This window comes from Ursus americanus, chromosome 7 (genome assembly GCF_024610735.1).
Source record: "Ursus americanus isolate L20-20 chromosome 7, mUrsAme1.1.p, whole genome shotgun sequence".
NCBI lineage: Eukaryota > Metazoa > Chordata > Mammalia > Carnivora > Ursidae > Ursus > Ursus americanus.
Genome location: NC_142133.1, coordinates 13377454 through 13395539, shown reverse-complemented (window position 1 = coordinate 13395539; position 18086 = coordinate 13377454). Strand labels below are relative to the sequence as shown.

At 42.0% G+C, this 18086-nt stretch overlaps 1 protein-coding gene and 1 long non-coding RNA gene across 7 annotated transcripts in view; one reads left to right on the top strand and one right to left on the bottom strand.

The window, feature by feature from the left end:
* PLEKHH2 (pleckstrin homology, MyTH4 and FERM domain containing H2) overlaps positions 1-18086 on the bottom strand; it is a 102532-nt gene that overhangs the window by 9567 nt on the left and 74879 nt on the right. For 3 of the 5 annotated variants that reach the window (XM_045771827.2, XM_087863354.1, XM_045771826.2), the window contains exons 22-26: positions 17037-17214; positions 15544-15699; positions 13369-13466; positions 5756-5897; positions 672-817 (exon numbers count right to left, since the gene is read on the bottom strand). In XM_045771827.2, coding sequence (XP_045627783.2) covers positions 672-817; positions 5756-5897; positions 13369-13466; positions 15544-15699; positions 17037-17214 — 720 coding nt within the window. Of the gene's footprint in view, positions 1-671; positions 818-5755; positions 5898-13368; positions 13467-15543; positions 15700-17036; positions 17215-18086 lie in introns of those variants that run through there. The other 2 variants (XM_087863355.1, XR_015725155.1) reach the window with 2 other exon arrangements.
* LOC123776063 (uncharacterized) overlaps positions 14893-18086 on the top strand; it is a 28461-nt gene continuing 25267 nt past the window's right edge. The window contains exon 1 of one of the 2 annotated variants that reach the window (XR_006775263.2): positions 14893-15023. This is a non-coding gene — a long non-coding RNA (uncharacterized LOC123776063). The remainder of the gene's footprint in view (positions 15024-18086) is intronic. The other variant, XR_015725156.1, reaches the window with a different exon arrangement.

Genomic DNA, 18086 nt, shown 5'->3' with positions numbered 1-18086 from the left:
CTGGGTTCGAGCCCCACATCAGGCTCCTCCACTAAGAGTCTGCTTCTTCCTCTCCCACTCCCCCTGCTTGTGTTCCCTCTCTCTCTGGCTGTCTCTCTCTGTCAAATAAATAAATAAAATCTTAAAAAAAAAATAAATTAAATTAAACACAGTACTGGCCATTTTTTCTCCTTTTATTAGCAGGATTAATTTGGACAAGAATGAATAAGATCAAATGCAAAGTAGATCTTCTAAATTAAAGTAAAAAATTTTTCCTTAAAAAAAACCTCTAAATATAGATTCTCAAGTTTCTGGGCCCATCTTAAATAAAAAGATCTACAACCTCTTGGGATTCAACAGTATTAAAAAATCTTAAGAAAACCGTCATGTATAATAATTTTTATCTTTAAAGTTTGAACAGAAGAATAGCACCAAAAGCCCAGCACGACTCTACCCTTTAAAGAGTTACAAGTAGGGGCGCCCAGGGGGCTCAGTCAGTTAGGCGTCTGACTCTTGGTTTCGGCTCAGGTCAGGATCTCAGGGTCGTGGCATTGGGCCCTGTGTCCAGTCCTCGCTCAGTGGGGAGTCTGCTTCTCTCTCTCCCTCCCCCTCTGCCCTTCCCCTGCTCTTGCTCTCTCTCTGAAATAAGTAAACCTTTAAACATAAATAAAGAGTCACAGGTAGCTCCTTACCTTAACTGTTCTTCAGAAGAGTCGTCTCTATACCGTTTAGGATAAAATTTTTCTATGACTTGTTTTAGAGTTTGATTTGTTTTGCACTGATTAGTGACATGTCCTGCTGGAGTTGAAAAGGGTCTTTCAAAATCTCCAATCTCCACCTAATTGGAAATCCAAAGAGAAAATATAGAATATTGACGAGTTTTTAGAAAATTAGTTTTATTCCGTCTAAGCATTCTTTTTTTTTTTTTTTTTTAAGATTTTTATTTATTATTCGACAGAGATAGAGACAGCCAGCGAGAGAGGGAACACAGGCAGGGGGAGTGGGAGAGGAAGAAGCAGGCTCATAGCGGAAGAGCCCGACGTGGGACTCGATCCCGGAACGCCGGGATCACGCCCTGAGCCGAAGGCAGACGCCCAACCGCTGTGCCACCCAGGCGCCCCATCCTTCTAAGCATTCTTTATAATATACAATATATAAAGCTATTTGTCATGATTGAGTGATTATGGAATTGATAATCATCCGTAAGTATTATTAATAAAATCTAAATTCCATTTGAATTCTCATTTTGAAAAAAATCTATAATTCAAACATTTCAATTCCATTTCTGTGCAAACCACTCTTAGTTAACGTTGTCATCTAGTAGTATTTCCTAGGGGCCACTAATATTATTACCCATAACAGCACAGAATAATGTTTCATTTTTAAGGTACTATTTTTTTAAAGATTTTATTTATTTATTTGACAGAGAGAGAGACAGCCAGTGAGACAGGTAACACAAGCAGGGGGAGTGGGAGAGGAAGAAGCAGCCTCCCAGAGGAGAAGCCCGATGCGGGGCTCGATCCCAGGACTCCGGGATCACACCCTGACCCAAAAACAGATGCTTAACGACTGAGCCACCCAGGTGCCCCTTTATGGCACTATTTTAATTGCTAATAATAAGGCAAAACGGAGCCTAAAAATAAAAGACAAAAAAAGCTATAAAGCTATGAAAAGTCTCAAAAAAGTATTATTTGCACTTCTTAAGGGTCCCTATTGAATATAATGGAGCAAGAACTATACTCTCATTACTTTCTTCCTAGATTTTCCCCATAAATCGTTCTGTATCCATCCCCTTATTCTGTTATTCTGGGACTAGAGCCCTCTATTCCTCTTTCTCCCTGAATGAAAGAATGTTCAATCGTTATCTCCATTAATGAGGCTACACAGATGCCGTTCTCTACCTACCCAACCATCTCTCCACCCACTCACCCACCCACTCATTCATCCAAACCTAGGTCGAGTCTCCATTATATGTCAGGCACTGTCATAAGTGAGGTGAGATAAAAAAAAAAAAAAACAGTTGAGCACAGTCCCTACCCTCAAGGAGTTTATTGTCCAGTAGAGGAGACTGAAGTATAAACAAGTTGTTTATACTTGTAATGACTTGTGTCAAGTGCCTTATATAGGGCACCAAAGAGGGCTCAAGGAGGGAGGTGGAATGGGGACATTAGATGAATGTCCTATTGAACATTCAAATCCTTATGTACAGCACTCCCCAACAAGCTGGTGGAGGGATCCATCCAGGCTGGGTGTGGTCTCCAACTCAAGAGAGCCCTCTGTCTCCAGGTAAGCCGTTAGCACAACCAAACTCTGAGATTTTGACCCCTTTGGCTTCTCTTTTCTAGCTCTTAGTCTGACCCACTGCTGTCTAAATTCCTCATCTGAGCTTTGCCCTTACAGTATATTCTAGCTCTCTAGGTCTCTGCCCCAGTTTCTTACTTGTTGGCTTCTTGGCTTGGCCCTGCTGTTCAAGGCCATCCCCATCTCCTACCTCCTTCCCTAATTTCCTCATACCAAATACAAGTTGTCCATCTGCTCTTCAAATATACTAAAATCCTTCTCCCCAGAGCAAGCTTTATATTGTCCTCACTGACCACCAGGTCATACTCAGCACAGCTACCTGTGAAACATAAAAGCAAAATTTCACCCCCAGGAGGATGGCAGTTGGACAAACAGTAGTTACAAAAATTGGCCGTTCAAGGCAACATTTCCTCTTAGGGCCCTATAGTGGAATCTCCAAGCTCAGCGTCCCCTCTCTCAGCACCTGGCATACTGCGTGGCACAGAATGAGCACACACGTTTGCAAAATAACTGAAAATGAGCTCAGAGGATTCCTAACATGACTGCCATCAACATGACACCCTTCCAGATACTATGTATAATGATTCACGTTTAGCTCCAAGAATTTCCTAAGATGGAGAATATCAGCAAGGACCTACAGATATCCAAATCTACAACAGGAATAACCTTTCTTCTACAGATCTCAGATTAGTATATTTCATTCGTCTTCATAAAGACTACTCTGAGGAAAAGGAAAAGGGGTATTATTTAAGTTTGCTTTCATGGATGGAGAAATTATACTTTTTAGTTAGTAACACGTTCAGAATTTTCTAGGTGTATGTATAGTCTTACCTCTCTACTCCTTCCCTGAATTCATCTAAAACATGTTAGAAGTATTATGTTTGCAAAGTACATTATAATTATCTTGGAGAAACTGTCTGACAAAATGAAAAGCTGAAATAGGAAGACTAACTTAAATTTTAGTAAAAATGCAAGTGCTTTTTAACACAGACTCTGTGCCGTTAGAGGACTAGAGACTAGAATGGCAAGTGATAGGGAATCATACCTAATCCTATCACCAAGAAAATATGTGACCTATTTGTCTTTTCCCTAGCTTGGCATCACGTGCAAAAAAGAGAACCTTCAGTGTAGCATGAATGCTTCAAATTTTGGATGTCCATAAAATCGTTACAAAAAGGAACTAAATTATCAACTATCCATTCATCCAAGGGCGAATGGACTATGTGTACGGCACTGTGCTAGGTACAGATGAACAGGGACAGCCCTTTCCCTCAGGGAGGCTACTGTCAGGGTACAAAGCTGAAACAAATCAATAATAATAAGCCACTGAGGTAAAGACAGTACTGTGCAGGCAGAATAAAAACCCCAAGAATCCAGGAAGGTTTCCTGGAATAAGTGAACCCAAGATGAGAATTAAAGGATACACTGAAATTAACAGGTGAAGGAATGGCAGTAGAGACATTCCAGGGCAGAGCAGACAAACAGGTAAACATGAGAGGTAAGAAAAAGTGAGCCATATGCAAGTCAGCGAATTATGCAGGGAAGCAGTTCAACGCTTTGTTGGAGCATAAAGTTCAAGGCAGGGAATATTAGCAGATGACGCGGGAGAGGCAGGCGGAGTTTAGATCACGGATGTCCTTCTGTGTGAACGAGGGAATGACACAGCTAGCTAGATTCACGTGCTTGCTAGATCTCCACCCCAGCTCCTAGTGCTGCCAAACAAACTACCGCGGCACAGCTTTCAGGCCCAGGCCTTAAGAAAATGGTAGCCTCCACTTCTTGTCTCTCTTTCGGCACGTTGCTCTCGCCATCCAACCGCCATTCTGTGAGGAAGCACACGCAGCCACATTCCCGCTGACAGCCCCAACATAGGTCCCAACTCAACAGCTGGTGACAGACACCAGCTGTGTATATGGATGAGTCTTCAAATGACTCCAGCCTGCAGCCACAGAGTCACAGCTGGCCTTCGCGTGAGGCCAGCTGAAGCCATCTGCCCCAGAGACAAGCTGTCCTTACTCATCCCTACCCAAACTATTTTTTTTAAGTGATGGAGTCTTGGAGTCATTGCTTATGTAGCAATAGAAAACTGAAACGATCTCTCTAGCATCTGGGTGGAGGACAAATTTGTGGGGGATCAGACCAGAGAAAGGCTCACGAGTTAGAAGTCTGCCTCGGGAGGGATGGTAGGACATGATGGTGGTCCAAACCATAGCAATGGTGGCCAACGTGCAGATGAGTGAAGAGGAGCATGTATCTAAGACTTAAAAGAGGTGGGACACGGTGACCGGTGGGACCAGGTGAAAAGGAGGGCAGTCAGTGAGGATTCCTGGGCTCGAAGCTTGCACTGGGGACTGTGCAGAGACAGTAGCACAGCGAAGACACAGAATGTGAAGGGAAAGGAGAGAAGACAATTAGTTCTGTTCTTGCTACGTTGAATTTAAGGAGCCCATGAAAGAAGTGAACTGGAGAGAAAAGATTTGGGAATCAATGGCAGGGGGCAGATAAAGAGAGGTCCTGGGATGGTGTGCAGAGTGCAAGGACCAAAAACCTTGGGGAATCTAAGCCTTTGTCCTGATGACACATCATAAAGTTGCCTTAACATTTTCCTTTAATTAACCCATGCACAGACTCAGGTGAGTTGTCTCTAATGACTATTCTCTCTTTCCTCCTGAGTAATAAAAACCTTGAATTTAGCTGTGCTCCTTGCTAACCCAGCTAAGACCACATTTGCTAGTCTCCCTTGTAGGCTGGCAAGGCCATATGACCAAGTTTTGACCAGGGAGACATAATTGCAAGTGTTCTATGTAACTTCTGTAAAGTTTCTCAAAGATGGGAAGGTATGCCCTGTTTCAGCCCTTCCTCCATCATAATGCCTGGAACACTGATGTAATAGCTGGAACTCTGGCAGCTCTCCAGGACCATGAAGAGGACACGCTAGGGGAAGAAGGATGGAGAGCAAGACAAAGCCCATGCCTCTGATGACTCTGTAGAGGTGTCAGCATGCCTCTCTCTACATGAGAAACAAATATACTTCTATTTGGATTAAGTCACTATTAATTTCTGTGTGTGTTTATAAAAGTCTGAACTTAATCCTATTGATACAATAGGTAAACCAGAGAAAGTGCTCTAGCCTTTTCAAAGACCGACTCCTATTATATTACTGAATGATTTCAGCAAGGCGCCCTCAGCCCTGCAGCTCTACACTCAAACTCCTTTATTAAATGCAGAGCCTAGAGGGATACTTTCAAGATAATTAAGAAACTAGGTTCCATGAGGAATACTGTCTCAGTCGATACCACTATAGTCAGCAATTCTGAGTCAAACTGTAATTACAATGCCCATAAGTTTTAAGGTGTTAATCATAGCAATGTGAATTTAAAGAATTATAAGATATATTGTTTTGCTACATTTAAATCAATGTAGAAATTAGTATATTACCTTTACTAAGTATGATTTTATAGAACACAGAAGTTACCTGAGCTAAAAGAGCCGCCATTTCTAATGCCAGATCCTTGTTCAGAGGAAAAAGTCCATTTATTATTTGATCATTTGTCTGGTACATTAACAGCAACTTTTCTCTATCAGTCTCTCCACGAGCTTGCATTGAGAAATATAGTCTAAAAAAAGAGAAAATCTTTCATTAAATGGCATTCTTACAAAGGAAGAAAGTAAAGACAAATCCAGAGGACTGATACAGGGTTATTCTAAAGTGGTTCCCCAAGTGATACAAACTTAGACAACTACCATTTGTCAGTGATTCCTGTGTCTGTTTCATATATCATTTTCAGCTGCTTTGAGGTTGAGGAACGCTTCTATGCTATTTTTTATGCCCTAAAATGCCAAATCCAGGGGCGCCTGGGTAGCACAGTCGTTAAGCATCTGCCTTCAGCTCAGGGCGTGTTCCCGGCGTTCTGGGATCGAGCCCCACATCAGGCTCCTCCGCTGGGAGCCTGCTTCTTCCTCTCCCACTCCCCCTGCTTGAGTTCCCTCTCCCGCTGGCTGTCTCTCTGTCAAATAAATAAATAAAATCTTTAAAAATAAATAAATAAATAAAATAAAATGTCAAATCCTTAAGTGCTACTGAGGGAGAACGCGAGGCACTGAGTGAAATTAAATATGCCCTCTCTTGGAAGGGATGCTGATGTAACCCTTCCTTTCAAAGGGCTGTATAAAAGCAATTTTCAAAACACTCATAATCTTTCCTAAATACATTAGACATACCAGGGAATAGAAAAGGAAAGTTTCAATTCTAAATCAACATCAATGAGTGGGGGTGGCAGTTTTCTCTGGGGGTCTAAACGATCTTATTTACACATTTAAATGTTTTGACTTTTTTTTGGAGGGGGGCATATCCGAATAAGCAACTTAAGGAGTTCAAAAACAGTCTACATGTTGTTATTACTTGTTAAAATAGGAGATCTCTTTTGTTTGCCAAGGAGGCCTTCAGGAATTCAGTGACCTTCTTTATTTATTCATTATGTCGCTGCACTACTTGGGAGACCTCTGGGGGCTCTGACTTCAGGCTCCAGACCAGGCACGGGGTGCTGTCAATGCTGTTACGACAGTGGGGTGGGTAAGCAATACCTTGCCATACTTTAAAGATTTATTTACTTATTTCAGAGAAAGAAAGAGAGTGATCGGGGTGGGAGGCAGAGAGAGGAGGAGAGAAGCCTCAAGCAGACCCCCCCTGAGCGCAGAGCCCGACGCGGGGCTCGATCTCACAATCCTGAGATCGTGACCCGAGATCGTGACCTGAGTCGCAATCAAGAGCCTGCCATTCGACTGACTGGCGCCACCCAGGCACCTCCTTGCTATACTTTAATATTGGCAGGACAGCAGGAAAAGAGAGATCCAGATCCAGCACGGGCTAGGTGTGTGCCCAATTGGCCGTAAGTGGATTTTCAGCCTGTTTTCTCCCTACACACTTGCGGGAGAGGGCACACTGGCATCGGTTATAACATCTTTTGCGCTAATTATCTCTGTTGGCAGGGACCGAGAGGGCGGCAGGTCAGAATCTCAGGGAAGCATGGTGGGTGTACTCTGAAAAGCTCTTCCTTCTCATGATTCTGATAATTCTTCCCACCACCCACCACACTTCGGAATCACTGGCCAGGCAGTCATTCAACGTGGTCTCTGGAAAAAACAAATCCTAAGCCCTACTCGTCTGTGACTGCATGATGACAAACTGTTAACTCATAGAAGACTATGGCTGGGCAGTAGAAAAAGAATCTAAATTCAAAGTGCTATCAGCACGGTGATATAAAATCAAGAGAATAAAGTTTAAGATGAAAGCCCTCTCTTTTTGGCACAGCTTATTTCTCCACTTGAAGTTAAGAACTATGTCTTACTCATCACTGTAATCCAGTCAAGTTTAACCAAGGTTCTTAAGAGAAGTTTGAATTGGTAATATAGCTAGGAGGGGAGAAAAGAAGCAAATGTGCAAACGGCCACAGGCAAGAGGAGCTAAAGTGCATTTTCTATTTCTTCTGGCATGCCCAAAAGATGGAACCTAGGAAGCGGAAATGAAGTTCTATAGGCAAAAAGGGAAAAACAATCCTAGACACGCATATAGGAAGAGAACATGGAGAATCGCTGACTCAAGCCCCTAATGAAACAGTGTGGGCTCCGACAACGATACGGGGACTTGGACAGAATGTGGAGAGGAACCAAAGAGTCACAAAAATGATCAAGAGTCAGAAACTCAAATCCACAGTCTTGAACAGATAAGGTGCCAGGGGAATGTGATGTGAGTGTCTCCGGTGTGACCAGCTTCTGGGCACTCGCAGTCCTAAAGAGGCCTGAGGCAGAGAAGGAAGTGGGCTTCTGTCCTGCAGGCAGCGCCCGGGTCAGACAGCAGGGGTATTCGCAACTGTCCACCTCCTCACTTGACACCAGGAAGCGGAATGCTGTGGGATGGAAATGCCATCACTCTCAAGACCAGTTCCGCTACCTGGACATGGCTTCTGGACTCGGCAGGGCACCCAGCACTGCTGGGGGACCTTTTGTTTGCCTCCGACTGGCTCCATCTTTCATTCCTAGGAGCATTTATTTCTTGCTGTCGTCTTTCTCCTCCTCTTGTTCTCCATTCTCCATTTACCTTCCCTTCCCAAGTCCGTCCGCCGCCGTCTACTGATAAAACTACTGAACTGCGGTCGTGGCCCCCCTTCGCCTGCTGCCTCTACGCCTACCGGCTCAAGTCATCTGCTCAGAAGGCACCACTCTGCAAAGCCTTCTTCCATCTTCCCACAACGTCTTGTACATTCACACCTTATGGTCATAGAAAGAGCCAATACGGATGAGCATTTACTGTGTGGCTGGCTCCAATTCGGATTTACATTTGCTGAACCTAGTCCTTCGGAAACCCTCGAAGTAGATACTGTTTGCATTTCCATTTCACGTAGAAGGTATCTGAGGCACAGAGATGGTAAGTGACTTGCTCAAGGCCACACAGTGAGTGGGACAGCCAGGACTGTAACCCAGGTGGTGTCTCGCAGAGCCCTTGTTCTTCACTATTCCGCTCTACTGCTCCCATTACAGGATTAATGACATTGCCGAGATTTCATGTCTGTCTGTCTCTCCCTGTAAACTGGAAGATTCTAAAGGGTAGGGGAGTTTTTTTCACCTTTGAATCCCCAGGGCTTTGACGAGGACTGGCACGGGCGCACACTAAATGGACGTTTACGACATGAATGGGTAAATGAATGGTAGTCAGCGTCGCTACATACGGAATTATTTGCCAAAAAAGCCTGTAAAGTCCCCTTCTGTAGCCTTGGGTAAGTGACTTAACACTCTGAAGCTTCAGTTTCTTCATCTGTATGATGGGAATAATAATAATACCCGTCTCACGGGGGGTGTTGCTAGGATTGTATCAGGAAATGCATACAAAGAGCCCAGTCCAGGTCCTGCTGTGCGGTAAGTGGTCAGTAAATGTTGGCTATTATTACTACTGTTAGTATTATTATTAGGGTTCTTCTCTAGTGGTCTTTGGAATCACAAGAATCTCTTCATTGTGGATTTTTTTTTCTTTTCTTTCTTTCTTTCTTTCTTTCTTTCTTTCTTTCTTTCTTTCTTTCTTTCTTTCTTTTTTTTACAGTACCGATGACCTTTATTGTTGGTAATGGGAAGTGGAAGAAGAGGGGACATGACCGCTCCGGCTCCAGGGGCAGATCCAAAGATCTACTCTGTCTCCATCCCCCAAAAAGCCATTCTGGAAACTTTTCTAGTGTGAACACAGCTGGAAGAAATGGGATAAACTAGATGACCCATTAAGATGCTTCTTAGTTTCGGAGCCAACAGATACAGGTGCTAAAGATGGCAGAGATGGGAATATTCATTTATGCTCCAGAAAAATAATCACAAAGGACTACTGAAAATAACCTTGTATTTCATAGCGGGGGTGGGTAGGAAGAGTTGTCTTGTTCAGGGAAGGACCCTTGCCAGTTCTGTTTTGTGAAAAACATGTCTTGACTTTTGCAGTTTCAAACACACAGTAAGAAACCAAATTGAATAAGCAGCTTAAACATAAACAGAATTTAAACATTAGTTTCCAGATGGTTGCCTACGAGAACAAGTTCAAATGCTATTAATTAGAACTTTAACCTCTAAATCTAAATAATTAAAATTCCATTAACTTACTAAATATAAATACAAATTCCACAATAGAGAGCTGGTGTCCAGTTTCACTTATTACAGGGCTGCCTGACAGATGAAGAATCAAGTCCTTGGTCGCATGATAGGTCACAGCCAGTCTCCCTCCTCACTGTGTCACTGGAAATTAGGGTTCATTGTCTAAGCTATTTATACATACATGCAAGGTGCATCCGTATTTAGAAACATGGAGTACTTTCTCATAGCTGTGGCTATCCAGCCATTTCAAACTTCTGTTAAAAATTAAACCCTTTGGTTGAGCTGCTTTTTTTTCTAATGTCAAAGATACTGTCATGGGGCTTTTTTTTTTTTTTTTTTTTTGACAAGGCAGTTTTTATTATGTGTTAGTCACAACTCTCTTTGTCCTTTCTAGTGGCATTTGCTAGACTTGGAGTATTATTCTTATCTGTGTTTCAAGACTACCTTTCTCCATTTCATCCAAACTTAATTTGGGTTCCAACCATAGCCATCACAGACAGATTTAACATGTATTAAGCATTCATAAGGTATGCATTATTAAGAATCGTCTTACACGTGGAAATAATTCCATTTAGTTCCAACAAAATCAAATGAGAATTCCTGAACCTCTCTCCATAAAGATAGATGGCAGGTCAGGTCCAAGACTTGGCTCTGTTTCACGAAAGGTAAGATTAAGAGACAGGGCAGCAATGGGGACCTCCAGATCAGTGCTTCTCAAAAGTCAGCACGCATAAGAATCACCTAGAGAATTGTTAAAACATAGACTTCTTATGACCAGAGATTCTGTGTCACTCAGTAGGTCTGAAGTGGGCCTAATAATTTGCATTTCTTTTTTTTGGTTTTCTTTCTTTCTTTCTTTCTTTCTTTCTTTCTTTCTTTCTTTCTTTCTTTCTTTCTTTCTTTCAGAGGTGGGGGGGGAGTGGGGGGAGCAGCAGAAGGAGAGGGACAAGCAGACTCCACGCTGAGTGCAGAGCCTCATGCTGGGCTTGATTCCATGACCCTGAGATCACGACCTGAGCAAACTCAAGATTAAGAGGCTAAACTGCTTAACCAACTAAGCCATCCAGTAGCCACTAATTTGCATTTCTAATGCATTTCCAGGGGATCCTGAAGCTGCAAGTCCAGGGCCCTCACTTTGAGGACCATGGCTCCAGCAATCACAGAACTAAAACAGAATCATCTGGAAGGTCCCCTTCTTCCAAACTGCTATGCTTGCCAGTCACCAAAGGACCACTGATAAAGGCCACCATCAGTGGAAACAGGTTCCTCCAGGAGCAGAGCCTACTAGATTTCTATTATCTAAGTAACCTGCTTATCTCCAGGAAGCATGATTTTAAGACCTTAGATACCAAAGCTTAACAATCACCTTCTTGTTACTCAGAACTCTTGCAAATCACCACAGTTCATGAGCCCCTGAATAGAGAAGCTCCAATGGCTCATGACCACCGTTTACTCAGGTCAAAGGAATCTGTTCAAATGGCGGCCTTTAGTGGCTGACTGTCTGAGAGGAGACCACAATATGAAGGTACCATATTTATTTAACTGTTCCCCTATTAATAAACATGTGAAGTCCCTCCCAACACTTATTTTTCACTGTTATAAAATAGATGGTAAAGAAGATACTGGGACGTACTGGAATACTCTCATTCACACATGTGGTATTTCTGAGGGGCAGATCATTAGAAAAAGAAATCCCTACTGGATCAAAGGCTATCACATTCTTTATGTCCTGTAGTGTCTTTACTTGTTACACTCCAGTTTTAGGCCTGTGAACATCTTCCGAAAGTTGCCCTCTGAAAGAAGTAACTATTAAATCAGTAATTCCACCAGTAATTCTCTGGTCTGATATTTTAGATTCCCTGTTTTATGGGGTAGAAGACCCACATAAAATCAGCAAAATACCTTTTTATTTTTTTTGTACAGTTAATGTCACCTGGTCAGTGAACACTGTTTACTAAGTACTACTTTCTGCTAATACATGGAAGAAGAGAAGATATTTGGAAAAAAGAAAGAAAGAAAGAAAGAAACAAAGAAAATCTGGTTTCTGATCATATGCCAAAGTATATTAAAAATGTATCTGTTGGGAAGATAAGTGCTCCAGGCCCACTGGCTGTTTCCCAGTTCCTGAAACCCTCTGAGCAGCTTCCCTCCCAGGCTCTGAAATATCTTTTTCTACCCATTTCCACGTCCACTTCCAGCCCCCTTCTGACCCTGGCATAAGCATCATTCCCTCAAGAAGCCTCCTGATCCCTCCAGGCTAGGTCACACTTTTTCCTATGTGCTCTTAGAGAACCAAACTCTTCTCTTTCATTGAACTGAATTTGTAATTAGGTATTCCTTAGAATTATGTTGATTAACAGTGGTCTTCCTCATTAGCCTGTAAACTCAAAAGTTCAGGGACTGTATTTGTGTCTGCTTTTGTTACCATTTTATCCAGAGCATCTGGCTGAGTGCCTGGCTCATAGCTGAAGCTCAATAATTGCAGAGAAAAAGAAAGAATATGAAAGGATGAGAATAAATCATTATGAATATATGACTTCTAAAAGACTTGAACTAGTCCTTCTTTTTCTTTTTCTTTTTTTTAGTTGTATTATTTTTTTTTTATTTTTTTTTAAAGATTTTATATATTTATTAGACAGAGATAGAGACAGCCAGCGAGAGAGGGAACACAAGCAGGGGGAGTGGGAGAGGAAGAAGCAGGCTCATAGCGGAGGACCCTGACGTGGGGCTCGATCCCACAACGCCGGGATCACGCCCTGAGCCAAAGGCAGACGCCCAACCGCTGTGCCACCCAGGCGCCCCTGTATTATTTTTTTTTAAAGATTTTATTTATTTGACACAGAGAGAGAGAGAGGGCATGCACAAGCAGGGGAACGGCAGGCAGAGAGAGAAGCAGGCTCCCCACCGAGCAGGGAGCCTGATGCGGGGCTCCATCCTAGGACCCCGGGATCATGACCTGAGTCAAAGGCAGACACTTAGCCGACTGAGCCACCCAGGCGCCCCAGGTTTTGTTTACTTAAGTAATCTCTATGCCCAACATGGGGCTCAAACTCACGACCCTGAGATCAAGAGTCACATGCTCTTCCAACTGAGCCAGCGAGGCACCCCCAAAATATTTCTTCCTACTACAGATCTTCTTTATGAAAAATGTAATGCTAAAGAAATCATTGAAAGTGAACAAATTCACCCACCTAGCGACCACCTTAAGAAAGCAGCTATTCTTTCTTACAGTTTTTTCCTAATCTTTGTCCAAATGTAAATTTTTCTAAAATATAACCATTCATGACTTGAAGAGACTAGAGCTAGAAACAAAATTTTATGTGACAGTTTCTTCCTAGAGTTTCCTTTTACAGAAAAACGAACGCACATAACTAGCAAGACTGTTCAGTAGGAAATCGTCAGCGCATGATTTGAGCATAAGGATACACTGACACTTTGACATCAGGATACAGCATTACACACCTGTTTTTATAAGTCAGACGAACAGTTCTCGTACCTTCCCATTTTCCAGGCTGCTGTTCTTTGGAGGCCTGTTCCCACTTAGAAATAATGTCACATATCTAGAAGGGAAGTGGAAAACGGAGGTTTAGAGCAATTCTCAAATCAGCATTTTTTTGAAGACAAGCATGAAGCATGTCTGCAGACTGAAAAATTTCCAATTAACATGATCAAACCAAACGGACTGAAGTCTTTTGTTTTAAGCTTCTGTGCACTCCTGGTTTTAGATTTAATTATAAATTGCTCTTTGGTCCACTTATCCTCTTGGACACCCATTAACTTTGGACTGCGGCCATAAATTTTTTACTCAAAAAGGAATCTTAATGAAAGACTGAATGAGACTGGAAACAAGAATCCAGGAATTTTTTCATAATTTAGTCACTGAAGAAGCAACTTTTCCACCTCCTGAGTTTATAAAGACTGGAATAACTGAGGTTATCTCAAAGCAACTTGAAATATAATCTTAAGATTCTTTGACTGGGAAAGAAAAAAAATTCTTCAGGTATCAAATAAATGTTTGCTTGCTTTTTTTAACAGGTCATCTAGAGAATTATAAATAAAAGTTTTCAAAAATATGCGGTAAGCAGTTATTCAGCAAAGCCCCTAGCATTTACGGAGCTCAAGTCAACCAAAAAGACTAGCTTATCTTCTTGACTAATTATTAACAACAGTGCTCTGGGAATGCGGGTCTCAAAAATTTACATTTGAATTGCTGAACTGAATAGGATATACCTGGAGCTGAGGAGAAAAAGACATTCCTTTATCTAGATTTCGAAATAGGCAGCCACATATGTAGGGTGGGGGTGGGGGGAGGCGGGTAGCACACCTACTAACCAACATTCCTAACGAACTACGTAGGAGCTTGTGGAATAGTAGGAGAAGTGTTCTGTGGGACCCCTTGGAGCCCCAACAGGCTGATCTGCAAGTGTTGGGCTTTGGTAGTTTGAAGAAAAGTACCGACATTTCATGTCCTCTAAACCCTGTGGGATCTATCACTTCTGATCCTATGTCTTCTCCTATTCTGCCTCCATTCTTTCATCTTCACGTCACAGAAATGCCTTCACCCCGCAACAAGGCGCTTATTCCCAAGAGCAGTCAAGGACCATATCAAGTGAGCAAAGGGTCCAGACCCAGTTCTAGTTGTGTGATTGGGAGTAAACTGTTTTCACTCTTGGGCTACCGCTTCCTCATTTGCAAAGTAAGAGGCCCATTCCTGTAAGGTTCCTACGGTTCTGTATTCTATATTTGTTACCATTGCAGGATGGAAACTTTATTAAAGTCATTTTACTATGACCTAGACAAGATTTTTAAAAAATCATCCAGTTTTCCATCGTTGTTCATGATTTTCCTTATGTTTGCAATTCCCTCTTAATTTCCACGGGCCCATTTTCCACCCGTCCTTCGACGTCCAGTTCAGCTCTTCCCTATTTTCCAGTGCTGAACTTAACCTCCGTGGAACATTCACAGGACTCTTAAATCATTTATCACTTTCAATTCTGGCTTAAGTTTATCAGCCTATACGGCTGCTCTTCCCCAAACAAACTGTAAGTTCACGGTGGACAGGAACTACTTCTGGCCCTCTGCATTCCCAACAAGGTCCAGCCCAGCTCCTATGACAGGTAAGTGAGTCCTGCCTAGTGAATGAATACAATAAAAAGCTACTTTATTAGAGTTGCCCTACCTCCTCTCTTATTACCCTACTAGATAGGGTAGTATTGCTATTACTAGTCTTTCTCCTGTCTTACCGTGGAGTCTGTGTGTGTGCAGGTTGTGTTTAAGAATTCTATGACTTCAACAATTTTTTTTTATTGTGCAGATTAGATGACTTAAAATTTCTGAAACCTCCTGAACTAATATTTTTGCAAATAGCAAAAAGCAGCTTCTTCCCTGTTTGCTGGATCTGCATTTTTTTTTTTTAAAGATTTTATTTATTTATTTGACAGAGAGAGAGGCAGCCAGCGAGAGAAGGAACACAAACAGGGGGAGTGGGAGAGGAAAAAGCAGGCTCCCAGCAGAGGAGCCTGATGTGGGGCTCGATCCCTGGACTCTGGGATCAGGCCCTGGGCCAAAGGCAGACGCTTAACAACTGAGCTACCCAGGGGCCCCTGGATCTGCTTTTTTAAAAGGAGTTGGCTTCACCTTAATGTTTCCTTGAAGACAATGCTCTACGTCCCTGCCAGAAGGATCATCGGTGAATAATGCAAAGCCAGACTGTGCTGGCTTCCTCATTCCTGTATCCTGGTTCAAAGTGTTCAAAAATTCTTCTACTGTGGTCGATGCATCAAATCCAACTACCTAAGCAGAAATAACAAAGTTATTCTCTTAACAAAAGACTATGTACATTTCAAACTTAAATTTCAACAAGGATTTCAGGGGGGAGACAGGGCGTATTTGATGCATGATTAATGATAACATATATTTATCTAGGTGCTTTAACTCCCCCCATACCAAAGCTCTACTGGAGAAAATTAATGTCATCTTAATTGCTAGGTTGCTGTAAGAATTCAGAAATCTTGGCTTCAGCCAACAGACATGAATTCAAAATACAAAGATCATTTGACAGCCGTAAACATCTTGCAGAGGTATCATGCCTACCCGTTAAAGCAAACCAAGAACTACAGTACAATATGCAATCTTTAAGCTAATGGAAAAAAGTAAACAAGAAATGCACTTAAACAGTCATGGGGGTGCAAAGTAGAGCATCGGGAATACAGTCAATAATCCTGTAATCACTTTGTATGGTGACAAATGGTAACCAGACTTTCTTGGTGATCATTTCGTAATGTATATAAATGTAGGATCACCGCATTGTAAACCTGAAAGCAGGGTAACATTGTGTGTCAACACTTCAATTAAAAATGAATAAATAAATAAAAATAAATAATGTTTGTTTCTTTAATATGCAGTTACATATCTGAACTCTGTGCTAAGAAGTTGTAGCTACAAAGATCAGCTGCCAGCTTCAGAACATGTTTGCTTCAGTTAATAAGTGAACATCTAGGGGCGCCTGGGTGGCTTAGTCAGTTAAGTGTCCTTCAGCTCAGGTCATGATCTTGGGGTCCTGGGAAGGAGCCCCACATCCGGCTCCCTGCTCAGAAGGGAGTCTGCTTCTCCCTCGCCTTCTGCCCTTCCCCTCGCTCATGCTCTGTCTCTCAAATAAATAAATAAATAAATAAATAAATAAATAAATAAAATCTATTAAAAAAATAAGTGAACACCTAGATCTGAGAGCCGGGAGGCCTGGAGGAGTTTTCCCAGATAATTCCTGAGACTTGGAGACTTTGAAAAAACTAAACCGGTACACACCTACTGTCAGTATTTATTTTCTCACCTAGCAAGTACCCTGGCTGGGAAAGGCCTCAATCAAAGTATTTCTGATTTTCTCTATCAGAATTATACGGGCAGTAAAGCTCTTCCCTTATTTGGCTCAATTTGGATTTCAGTGTGAATCCTTAGCAAAACCGTTTCAAAACTCAGCTGTTAGAAGACACGTAATGTATTTGCACACTTATGATCACTGCCAGCTGCTGACAAAGGTAGGTAGACGGTCTCATTTCCCTATTCCACAGAGGCTACACATGGGTTCAAGGCGAAGCAGGCACGCTTGCATCAGGGCAGAAAGTGTAACCCACCTGATATATCCCATTCATGAAGTGCACGGGAATACTGAAGGGCAAAGAATGGTGGTAAGGGTTTCGAAGAAGGGTTGAAAGGATTTCCATTCTTGAGGGTCTTGCTTCTCGATCTCCATTTTGTTGTGTTCTTTCTACACATCGCTGGCAGTAAATGGCATACTTTCCGAATTCTGTCCTATAATACACAACTTAAGATAAAGCCTACAAATAAATTTAAGACAACCTAATACATTAGGTTGGTGTACATTACCATGCCTTATGCTAATTTTGACGGTAATTCTTCTTTCCGAATAGTATTAAACTGCTACAACTTTTCTCAAATTCTAGTTTCTTTACTTTTGCAACTGACTGAATCAAACTTCCCCACAAAGCATTCTTCCTCTTTATTTTATTATTGTAGTCACAAAATGAATTTAAAGTTACCAGTCATTATATAGTCAATAGACAGTAATTATCTTAACAAATACAAAGGAATCAATTGTATAAAATAGGATAGGCTAACTTAGGAAACACATGATGTAGCAGAGGTCTCTTTGGAGGAACATGGAGGTTAGTGCTTGACTGCTAACTAGGTAAGAAAACAGCTTCAAACAAACAAAAACATATTTTCCTTCTTTACCCTATAAAACATGCACTTCTTAAAAAATCTTAAGCATTAAACAAGACCACTGGTAAATAAATGCTAAAGCTGGATGGAGATCTTATTTGTCCTCGTTTATAATTTCTATAAAAGCAGACTGATAATACCTCTAAATATCTGTATTGTAAAGTACCTTCTAGGCAGACCTTAAAATGTCACCCTTTAGAGGTGCCTGGCTGGCTCAATTGGTAGAGCATGCAACTCTTGATCTCAGGGTTGTGAGTTCGAACCCCACGTTAGGTGTAGAGATTACTTAAAAATTAAATCTTTAAAATGCCTCTCTTTGGGGTGCCTGTGTGGTGCAGTTGGCTAAGCGTCTGACTCTTGGTTTCAGCTCAGATCATGATCTCAGGGTTGTGAGATCGAGCCCTGCGTTGGGCTCTGCACTCAGCACGGAGTCTCCTTAA